The 10,456-nt window shown below is 40.1% G+C and overlaps 2 protein-coding genes across 2 annotated transcripts; one reads left to right on the top strand and one right to left on the bottom strand.

Annotated features, from left to right (window-relative positions):
- Positions 1–249: 249 nt before the first annotated feature.
- LOC134203833 (glucose-fructose oxidoreductase domain-containing protein 1-like) lies at positions 250–2,816 on the bottom strand. The gene is made up of 2 exons (XM_062678680.1): positions 2,176–2,816; positions 250–2,029 (listed from the first exon to the last, which is right to left on the bottom strand). The coding sequence occupies exons 1-2, from the start codon at positions 2,635–2,637 to the stop codon at positions 1,310–1,312; spliced, it is 1,182 nt and encodes a 393-aa protein (XP_062534664.1). The 5' UTR covers positions 2,638–2,816; the 3' UTR covers positions 250–1,309.
- A 686-nt stretch (positions 2,817–3,502) lies between these two features.
- LOC134203827 (ubiquitin-fold modifier-conjugating enzyme 1-like) lies at positions 3,503–4,376 on the top strand. The gene is made up of 4 exons (XM_062678676.1): positions 3,503–3,767; positions 3,828–3,959; positions 4,015–4,182; positions 4,238–4,376. The coding sequence occupies exons 1-4, from the start codon at positions 3,645–3,647 to the stop codon at positions 4,322–4,324; spliced, it is 510 nt and encodes a 169-aa protein (XP_062534660.1). The 5' UTR covers positions 3,503–3,644; the 3' UTR covers positions 4,325–4,376.
- Positions 4,377–10,456: the final 6,080 nt, after the last annotated feature.

Genomic DNA, 10,456 nt, shown 5'->3' with positions numbered 1-10,456 from the left:
GGATTCTGTTCCTCCGTGGATGACAAGGCCTATCGAAGCTCCTGGGCCAACGTTTTGCCGCCGATGATCTTGAGTAGTTACTTGGTTTCCAAAGGAGAACACTTTCGCTACTGGACGGCCTTTGAATTGCTTTTAGCTACTTTTTTCTCCAGTCAAGGAGAGAAGTTTTCACTAAAACAATTATCACTGAACTATATTTACCTTCACGATGTCGGGAGTTGTTCGGATTCAATTACGAGAACCCTGGAGTGAGTTTTGAACTTGATTTATTTCCAGGCAGTATGTACAATATGGGTCTTAATCCTACATGGTGTAACATCGATATGTATTTTAAATAATGGTTCTATTTCAGCTGGTAATTTTTCGAATCCCTTTCAATACCAGCTTTTTAGTCTAATTCCCTACTGTAATCTAAAAATAACACTACGGCCTCATAAGGGCTAAATTCTTATTACCATTTTCCTATTTGCTTATGGCGTTTCCAGATCAGGAGAAGATTGCAACACATTTGTAGAGCTTAACGTATCCTTGCTAAAGGATAAAGAGAGATGGATAATTTATGCACGCGTGTGTATAGCGTGGGCGTGTTTTTCTTATCTCATGCGCTGTCTTAAGCCAGTATCTGCTAAGCATAGAAAATGTTATGCAAAGGAGAAGGTTCGTTTTTCCTCTACCTTTCATTTCATTTTCTTAATAACTGTATCTGCATCTAGTCCGGTCTAGAACGTGCCAGTTCGTTCTGATTTTCGTTTCTAAATTAATTATCTCGCGTCTACAGTTGGTAACCGAATTAAGGCTTCATGTATGAGTTGTTGTTTTCTTTCGATTTGCACGTTTACATCTGCTGAAAATATCTTTAAACTCATTTTAGAAACTCTCGCATTTTTTTACGTCATCAGGGAATATCGTTCGATAGCACACGCCGCTCAGATGCTGATCAGGCTGTAGTTGGATATTTCCTTCTTTTTCAACATCCAGCTTCCACCGAATAATTCGCTAATTTATTCACCGATCACACAAACCAATCATTGACAAACAAGGCTGCGTAGTCATTTATAAGGAAGTTCTCATTATTCTATTATAATAGAGAGATTTATCATTTAATAGCAACCATGTATTCGAATGTGTAAAAGCAGTGAATAACAAGACAATATAGATTAGGCGCAATATCGGTGAAAAGTTAAGTGTTAAAACTATAAAAAATAGCACAGCATATAGATAAAAAAAAATGCTATTCAATCTCTAAATGCAAAGCATTAAAATATAAATAAATAGCTAATACTTTTAAGAAAAGCCAACCCGCTCTTATTCAGTGGAGGGCAGTTGCTGAGGTCATCCTGGCGGCGGATAAAAATTTCTGATTGGTTGGAGAATCAGTGCAAATATTTACCTTTGTCCAGCAACGATCTTCGCTGGATTTCCGCACGGCATCCAACACGGCTTGAACATAGAGACCGTCTTCAAAAGTAGCAGCTGCCTGGACCGGTTCTTTTATCCAACCAGCGGTTTCTTTGTTCGGATGGAACGCATCGCGTAAAGCACCAACCATTTTACAGAGTCCTTTCACGTAAGGCCTTGGCAGTGTCGTTTCCGATGTGGAAAATTGTAAATCCTGTACGTCGAGATAAAGCATTTCCTCTTTGATCGTTCCAGCTTCGCCGGTTGTCCGGTGACCCACCAAATCGCCTCCTCTTACCGTCAAGTGACCTTCTCCTCCATATACGGCTACTTCCTGGTGGAACGCATTATTCGAAATGTGGCAGTTTATATTGACCGTAACCAGTGTCCCACTTTCCAGTTCCATTTGGAATGTGCAAAAGTCTGGAGCAGTAATCTGACGAATCCCATTGATCTGACCCAAGTGCTTGATGTAGGTACGAACTGTTCCGTGAACCTTGACAGCCTTCCTTTCTGTTAAGAACTTCACCAAATCTATGACGTGACTTCCTACTAAATTAAGAACTCCTCCTCCCATCGTCTCATCGCACAACCAGTCGAACTTGTTATGAAACAAGGAACTCATTCGGACCTGAAAATGGAAAAAAAAATGTTTAATTATTCTGGATATCATATAGAGAATTTTTCTAGAATAAACCAATCGTGTTATAATTTCCAACGATTTTGCAACTATTTTATCATTCAGCTTCACATCCACACTGATTTCAAAGTAATTACCTTGACATCGATCAACGACAGCTGCTCCGGCGGTCCCAAATAACCCTCCTGCAAGGCTTTCTTCATGTGCCCGATGGCTGGCAAGAAACGCAACGAGTGATTCACGATGGAAATTAACGAGGGATAATACTGGCAAGCACGGACCATCTTGAGGGCATCCGTTTGAAACAGGCTCATGGGCTTATCGCAGACCACATGCTTCCCGATCCCGAGCGCTTTGACGGAAATCTGCGAGTGCAAATACGGTGGACAGGTGATGAACACCATATCGACATCCTTCCGCAGCAGCACGTCGTCAATTTTGCTGGTGAAAAACGGTATCTGTAGCTCCAGGGCGGCTTCCTCGGCTTCTCGCAAGGTGCGCCCCCAAATGGCCGCAATGTTGAAGCCTTTGTCCCGCAGGATGGGCACCAGCACCCGGGTGATTTCGCCGGTGCCGAACATTCCGATACCCGGAAGCATCGTATAAGATATTTTCCGTCGCTGGAACTTGCAATTTTCAGCAATAAATCACTTTATTTACACGAAACATGTAACGGGAGTTTACAAATACTGATGGAGGAAAAACAAACCAATCGTAACATTTGAAAATAGGCTTAAACTGATTGAAGAGAAACAGTTTCTGATTACAATTCAACAATAAAAGTTATCGGCAAGATATGCATTAATCCACATAACATTCGTATACTATAATTATAGCTTTAGAGTTGCAGATATTGTTTTTCACAGTGTAGATTATATGGGAAACAAGAGAAAGGAAAGCAAACCTATGCATGATATTGGAATGTAACATAGGTCATTTTGAAAACATATTTCATCATTAGTTTTGAAACGAAAAACCCAGGCTATTGACATCCTATTGTTTATCCCATCGCCAGATCGTAGCCAGGATGTCCCGGGCTATAATTTTTTTTCATACTGCATTTCAATGATGACAGCGGTCTATGTCTATTGATGATGATGACACCGCGCTTGTCACCGGCTCGGAAAAACCAGAACAAAACAACAAAACGAAAGAGTCAGCGTCGCAGCTGTCAAGTCAAGTGTCAAGCGGCGTCGCGAGTTTTATGAATTCGCCGCCCTGGATTGGTGGGTGAAATTCGTGACACGTTGGAGAGGTTGGTAAACAAGCATATCTTTTGATAACTCCTACATATAAAACAGTTGTTGAATCTTTATGTATTTTTCTTTAATTATACTGTTGTTTTTATGTATTTTAGAATTTTCTACAATCAAAAATGTATGCTTAAATTCAAGAAAAATGTTGGTATATCTTTGTGCTTGGCGGAAGTTCAAGTTTAAGGAAAATCTCTTTGATAGTTATGAGACCTTTTCAAGAGTTATACCAGAAATGTACGCGTGAAGTGAAAACATTTGATTTCATACCGTGAGTGTTTTCCAATATTTTCTTGTAAAGTTCGTGTGTTTTAGTGGTTTTAGTAATAATTATTGTTCGAGACATTTCCACAATGGTAGATGATAGCACCAGGAAAACCCTTAGCAGCATTCCCCTTCTGCAAACCAGAGCAGGTCCCCGTGACAAGGACCTTTGGGTTCAGCGTCTCAAAGAGGAGTATCAAGCATTGATCAAGGTGGGTTTGTGAGATGATTTTCTAGTAGAAATTAATTTTTGAATTCGGTTTTCGGTTCAGTATGTGCAAAACAATAAAACTTCCGACTCGGATTGGTTTCGGTTGGAGTCCAACAAGGAGGGCACTAAATGGTTCGGCAAATGCTGGTACGTCCACAATCTTCTCAAGTACGAGTTCGATGTCGAGTTTGACGTAAGTATATTCCACATTGCAAGAATGTGAATAAATAGTTTTAACTTTAAATCAGATTCCAGTGACATACCCAGCAACGGCACCGGAAATTGCACTACCAGAACTGGATGGTAAAACAGCCAAGATGTATCGCGGAGGCAAGATTTGCCTGACGGATCACTTCAAACCACTTTGGTCACGGAACGTGCCTAAATTCGGCATAGCTCATGCGATGGCTTTGGGGGTGAGTATTCGCAGCATTGATATTCGATACATATGTTCGGAACATAATATTTTAGCTCGCACCATGGTTAGCCGTTGAAATACCTGACTTGATAGAAAAAGGGATTGTTGCTTACAAGGAAAAAGGAGAGACTTCAAACTAATTAAAAAAATGTTTCTATTTGTTTATTATTAAAAAAACATCAATTTATCGCATGACTAGGTATTTTCTCAGGAATAATATATCACTGTCCAGTCCATATTTATAATGTAGATTAGAATTTCAACATAAATAATTATCCACAATTGAATGCATATCTGTACTGCCCATGATCGCATAATTGAAACATTTGCATTTTGGTTGGTTTTATAAATCGTTTGTCAATCCTCCTCATAAACGCAATAATTTCCAGCTTTCCACAGATAAGTATGATAGTAAAGCCTGTGTCATTTTCATTTTCCGTGCAATATCTAGCTTAATCGATGTCGTCATACAAAGATTGCTATCAACTAGGCTTATTCGCTTATTCTGTAGAGATGTGCGTTTAGTGAATAGTGCTCAGTTCCTATCTGTGACGCTAAAGTCACGCTCGGGCAGCAACTTTAGGAACAATGGAAAATAGCCAACGGCCTGAGTGACTAGTTAACAAAGTGTTCTCATTCCTGCATCACAGGGCTTGGATGAATGAAGCAATGAAGATGAGGACCGATGCTTCAGAGAGAACAGTTTCAAAGTGTTTAGCAGGGTTCCGACATTTCATTTCAATGAGACCAAAGCAAGCGTTTTTCGGGCCAAGGGAGAATCTTTTTTCGTTGTTTATACTGAGGATCATCTTTCACCTATCAATCTTTTCAATAGAATTAGCCTTGAAAGATAAACGAAAATCTTGCCTATTAGATGAAATCCTTTTTCGTTTCATCATTTTGACCTCTCAACCACTTTTCGCAAGAATTATCGCGGAATAATTACAAAAATCTATAGGGATTCGAATCCAGAATAGTACAACACCACCACGTTATGTGTATGAAAGCATTCATTTATTAGCTCCACTTAAGCTACGAATATGAAAGAAAAAGAGCAAACCAACGTTTGGCGGCAATCGAAGTGAGCGAAAAATGGTTATCACTCTCCAGGCTGTTTTTCTTTCCCTATTTCTCCCCGAAAATTTGTGTGAGGGAGCATCCTGTGCTCCTGAGAATGAGTGACCCAAGAAACAATTGTTGTTTGAAGTAATGTCTCTTACAGCTACTCTATTTGGCTGTATGTTTAATTATGATTGATTTATTGCATTTGATACCCTAGTAACACAACTCGCGTGGATTTGGTTGCAGCAACTTAAATGTGACCAAATTTGGTCGCATTTGAGTTACTGTAACTGCTCTACAACATGTGTGTTACTCGGGTACTACTATCCCAACCTTGTTCGCCTAAAATGGTTTAGGTTTAGGTGGCTATAATACATCTCAATTGTTGTAAGGAATATCTCAAATAAAGCTTATTACAAGTTTCCACAACAATAGGTTTTTTTTATAAAAATGTTAAAAGAGGACTAATTCTCACGGATAATTTTTATCTTGATATTATTTTATGGCTTTCATGAACTATCGATTTTTCAACTAATTCATTTATAGAACTGTGACTTGTTTTTTTACATCAACTAGTCATTACTACAGTTATCACAATCTCCAACGATGCGAGGCTCGAACCCAGGAGACCCTTCGATTGACATCCGCCTGTTCTTCCGCTGCTCCATGCAAGGTCATATAAATCGACCATATTAAATGTAGTTATAAATTATTTAACACCAAATTGAACAATTTATTGCTCAAACATTGCATAAACAACATTTGAGCATGTTTATTAAATAGAATGTATATGTCAACAATATTGTTGAAAACGTTTGCACAGCAACGTTTATACACATTCAGATAAGCATCGTATGTAGTTGCTCCGATTGCAGTTTAAGGTGCCCGCCAGAGTAAACGCGACGTGCGATGCGACGCGACGCGACAGTGCAATTTGACAGCCTGTTGATAATGATTGTTATTCTTTTACGTGAGTCGCGTCGCGTCGCATCGCTCGTCGCGTTTACTCTGGCTTCACCCTTAAGAATCGTTGAATAATCATTTGAACTTTTTTAAGATTTATCCATTTTCACAACAATTCAATGCACAGAGACATCCGCACAGCCAGATACGACATAATTGAATTTGTCAACGATGATGAATCAACAGCAATTATGTTGTGTTGTGCGTCGAACAACATTTGAAAGAACATTTTAACAGTTATCATACAGTAAACTTATTTCACAACTAATCAACATGTTTGGTTCAAAGGCTTCCAATCTAATTGAATTGTACAACTTCAGCAGCGCTGTTGAATACCAAATTCTAACAAATGTTATTAAGCTTATTAAGCATTACACACAGACAAACAGACATAACACATTGTACATTCACTCATGTGGTGAATTGGAAATAGAGTAGGCCTTGAACGAGGAGAGTTTTAGTTTGAAAAAACAGTTCGGATCGTGGACACAGGTTTAAACTCCGGCGTACTGAAAGTAGTGCGAAATAAACCGAAATAAATTATAATTAATTCGCGGACCATATTAGGTTTTAATGTGAATATCACATAATCTGGCGACGAGGCGAACCCAAGTGAAATTTAAAAAAAGCTGATCCGGTAGGTATAAAAAAACTCTTCTTTTTCGAAAACTTGGGACAATCTCAGGCAAGTGAAGCAAAGTCAAGAGTTACCTGGGCAACGAAGCGTTGACCTAAACAAAAACGAAAAATGTTCACTCAAAAATGTGAACCGCCTGAGCAACACCCGATACGGTCCGTTGGCTAGGCAGAAAAAATAGTTCGCCTTAAAAGGGAACCGCTTTAGCAACACGAACACTTTGTTGGCACACGTGTCATTAAGAAATGATAGTTTTCACAGCGTGTTGATGTCCTAAGGCTCGAAAGAGAGAGTAATATTGAATGCTGAGTATAACAAAATGCTACAATATCATCTGTACAATTCCACAGGTATGGAGGATCAAATATTCAAGCTAACACCATTTGAATGCGACAATGTGCCAATAACGGAACTCAGGCAAACATGGATCGACTATAAGAAGCAATTCGAATACATAGCCTGCTGCTCTAGGTAAAAAGCAGAAAAGAAGCTCAAAAATATCATCCTTGCTGTCGCTGGTCGTCAACTGCAGCGTATATAGGCTTCCCAGAGGACAACCGTGCAGCGATCGGAAAAGAAGAGGACAACTTTGACAAGGTAATGCACCAGCTTGACAAATACTTTGCTCCCCAACGTCACGGTACATTCGAAAGACATTCATTCTGGAATGAAAACCAGTCGCAGGTGAAACACTAGACAAGTTCTTGCTGCGTGCGAAAGTATTGGGCAACAAGTGTCCAACAGGACCCACAGAAAAAGAAAGTAAAGATCCAGCTCGCGCCTCCAGAGCTCCGGCGAAATTTTTTGGAGAAACCCAACATCTACTTGGAGCTAACAAACTTAGTCAACACACACCCATCTATCCGTCTAACAGCAGATTCGCGAGCTCAACCAATATACTACCGGTTCATGGAACATGCCCGAGGTCAGTTGGGGAAACATGTTCGTCAACAAGATCACCGGAAATGACAACAAATCACGTCGGACAGAAAATCGTTTCTCAACCGAGTGTGGCAGGTGCGGAAATAAGCAACATAAGCCCAATGAACAGTGTCCAGCCATAAATGTTTCGTGTCGTAACTGCAACCGTTTCGGACACTATGCCAAAAAGTGCCGTTTTCTCGCAACTAAAGGAACGATAGAAGCAGTTAGGCCAAAACGCAAATTTACCACGGAGAACCAAAACTATCATGCATCAAAGATACCGAAACTCAACGCCATCAATACAAATGAATCGGTGGCTCAGCGAGCATCTAACTTCGAACGAGAAAATCAGGACTCCTTTATACATGCTATCAGCGACAACCATGATGAAATGGTATGGTGCAGAATAGGGAACGTGCTCATCGAAATGATGATCGACTCCGGAAGCAAGCACAACATCATCGACGAGCCAACATGGCGATACATGCAAGATCGAAATGCTACCATGAAAAACGTTCGACCATCGTCCAAAAAACTTTCAGCATATGCTCAACGCATCCCGCTGGCCATCATATGCACATTTGAAGCAGAAATAGCAGTTGTCGAAGGAAAAAACATCAGTTTCACTACCAGCTTCTACGTTGTGAAAGGTGGAGAGCAAAATTTACTCGGCAGAGATACAGCTAAACAACTTGGTGTGCTGCTAATTGGTTTACCCAGCGTCGTTTGCTCAGAACCACTTCAACACATCTCCGAAAACTCAGTTGACAGATTCCCTGTAATTAAAGGTAGTTACTAGTTTATAATAAAGAACAATTAATAATGATTCAATAATAATTAAAGGTGTAAAAATACGTATCAAGATTGACGAAAGCGCCACGCCCGTGGCACAGTATGTGCGACGTGTTCCAATAGCCTTTTGCCAACAGGTTGAAGATCAATTAAATCGTCTTCTGAATCAAGGTATCATTGAAAAAGTCAGCGGCCCAAGCCCGTGGGTGTCTCCCGTTGTAGTTGTCATCAAGGACAACGGAGACGTACGGCTGTGCATTGACATGAGACGAGCAAACACTGCTATTTGTAGGGAATATCATATGATACCCACACTCGACGATCTTCTTGCAAGGCTAAACGGATCTAAATGGTTTTCTCGGCTCGATATTAAAGATGCCTATCACCAAGTTGAATTGCACGAATCAAGCCGACACATAACGACGTTTATAACGCATCTGGGAATGTTCAGATATACCAGACTGATGTTTGGAATCAGTAGTGCATCAGAACACTTCCAAAGAATTATGGAACAAATTTTAAGCAGTTGCCCCAACTGTTTCAATTACCAAGATGATATCTTCATCTATGCTAAAACGGAAGCTGCGCATGATGCTGCACTGAAGCGTGTCTTGGAAACGCTCGAGGCTCACAATGTTGTTTTGAACACTAAAAAGTGCAAATTCAAGGTCATTGAAACTGAATTTCTAGGTCACCACATTTCTCAACAAGGCGTTAAACCCACAGAAAGCAAAGTATTGGCCGTTCAGCAATTTAGATCGCCAAAGTCTGCAGAAGAAGTTCGCAGTTTCCTAGGACTTGTAGGGTATGTAGGACGTTTCATTCCTGATCTGGCCACAAAAACGTTCGATCTGCGACAGCTGACCATTGGCGGACAGCAATTCGAATGGACCGCAAAACAGGAAGCTGCATTCAATAACCTGAAACAAGCTGTATGCTCCGCCCCAGTATTAGGCTTCTTCGATAATTACCGTCGAACCCGGGTTATTGCAGATGCATCCCCTGTAGGTTTGGGTGCTGTTTTAATCCAATTCGAGGATGAATTCGACGACAAACCTATTGTGATTTCGTACGCCAGTAAAAGCTTATCACCCACAGAACGCCGATACTGCCAAACAGAAAAAGAGGCACTGGCAATAGTTTGGAGCGTTGAAAAGTTTCAATTATATCTACTTGGTAGAGATTTTGAACTCGAAACCGACCACCGACCCTTGACCGCAATTTTCAAGCCAACATCGCAGCCTCCAGGACGCATTGAAAGATGGGCCCGAGGGGCAGATCACTCACGCATTTTCGAAGCAGTCAGATGTATTGATAAATGCATTGGCGAATTTAATGAGCATTGTTTGGTGCATTTGAGCATTGATGCATTTGAGTGTACATTGATGAATTTCACAGTGCATTGGCGCATTAGTGTACGCATTTGAATATTTTACAAAGCATTTGTAATCAAAACAGCATTCGTTTTGACGTTCAAGTGTTGTGTTTTCGTTTCTTTATGTATTTATGCCTCTCATAGAAAACACGGTGCTTGGAAAACAAATATCTGCCGCTTCAAAATATTGTAAATTGTTTTCATGATTTGCACTACTCATTACGTGATTCAAATAATTTCACAAGTCGCCCACAATTCTGTCCGTCTGATGATGGGTGTAGGGTGGCAGCTCGAAAAAGATATAAATTTTACATGCATTATTTATCGTTTTTTTTTAAATGACATGATATACCTACGTAATAAGTTGGAAGGATGGAAAGGTAAATGTTTGACTTTTGTCGCAAATTCCTTGTAAATGAGATCGCTTTCTGTTAACTACCACAGGGAACAGGTAGAAGTCTAGCACCTAGCACGTTTGATATAGAATATATACGACCAACTATTTACTATGAGATTTTT

Source organism: Armigeres subalbatus, unplaced genomic scaffold (assembly GCF_024139115.2).
Source record: "Armigeres subalbatus isolate Guangzhou_Male unplaced genomic scaffold, GZ_Asu_2 Contig247, whole genome shotgun sequence".
Classification (NCBI taxonomy): Eukaryota; Metazoa; Arthropoda; class Insecta; order Diptera; family Culicidae; genus Armigeres; species Armigeres subalbatus.
The sequence above is the reverse complement of the archived record's forward strand: the minus strand, read 5'-3'. Positions and strand labels throughout refer to the sequence as shown.

Coding starts and splice junctions, on each gene's coding strand:
- LOC134203827 (XM_062678676.1), top strand. CDS start 3,645: ATGGTAGATGATAGCACCAGGAAAACCCTTAGCAGCATTCCCCTTCTG. Junction 3,768..3,827: donor AGTATCAAGCATTGATCAAG/GTGGGTTTGTGA, acceptor TTTTCGGTTCAG/TATGTGCAAAACAATAAAAC. Junction 3,960..4,014: donor AGTTCGATGTCGAGTTTGAC/GTAAGTATATTC, acceptor ACTTTAAATCAG/ATTCCAGTGACATACCCAGC.
- LOC134203833 (XM_062678680.1), bottom strand. CDS start 2,637: ATGCTTCCGGGTATCGGAATGTTCGGCACCGGCGAAATCACCCGGGTG. Junction 2,030..2,175: donor TGTCGTTGATCGATGTCAAG/GTAATTACTTTG, acceptor TTCCATTTTCAG/GTCCGAATGAGTTCCTTGTT.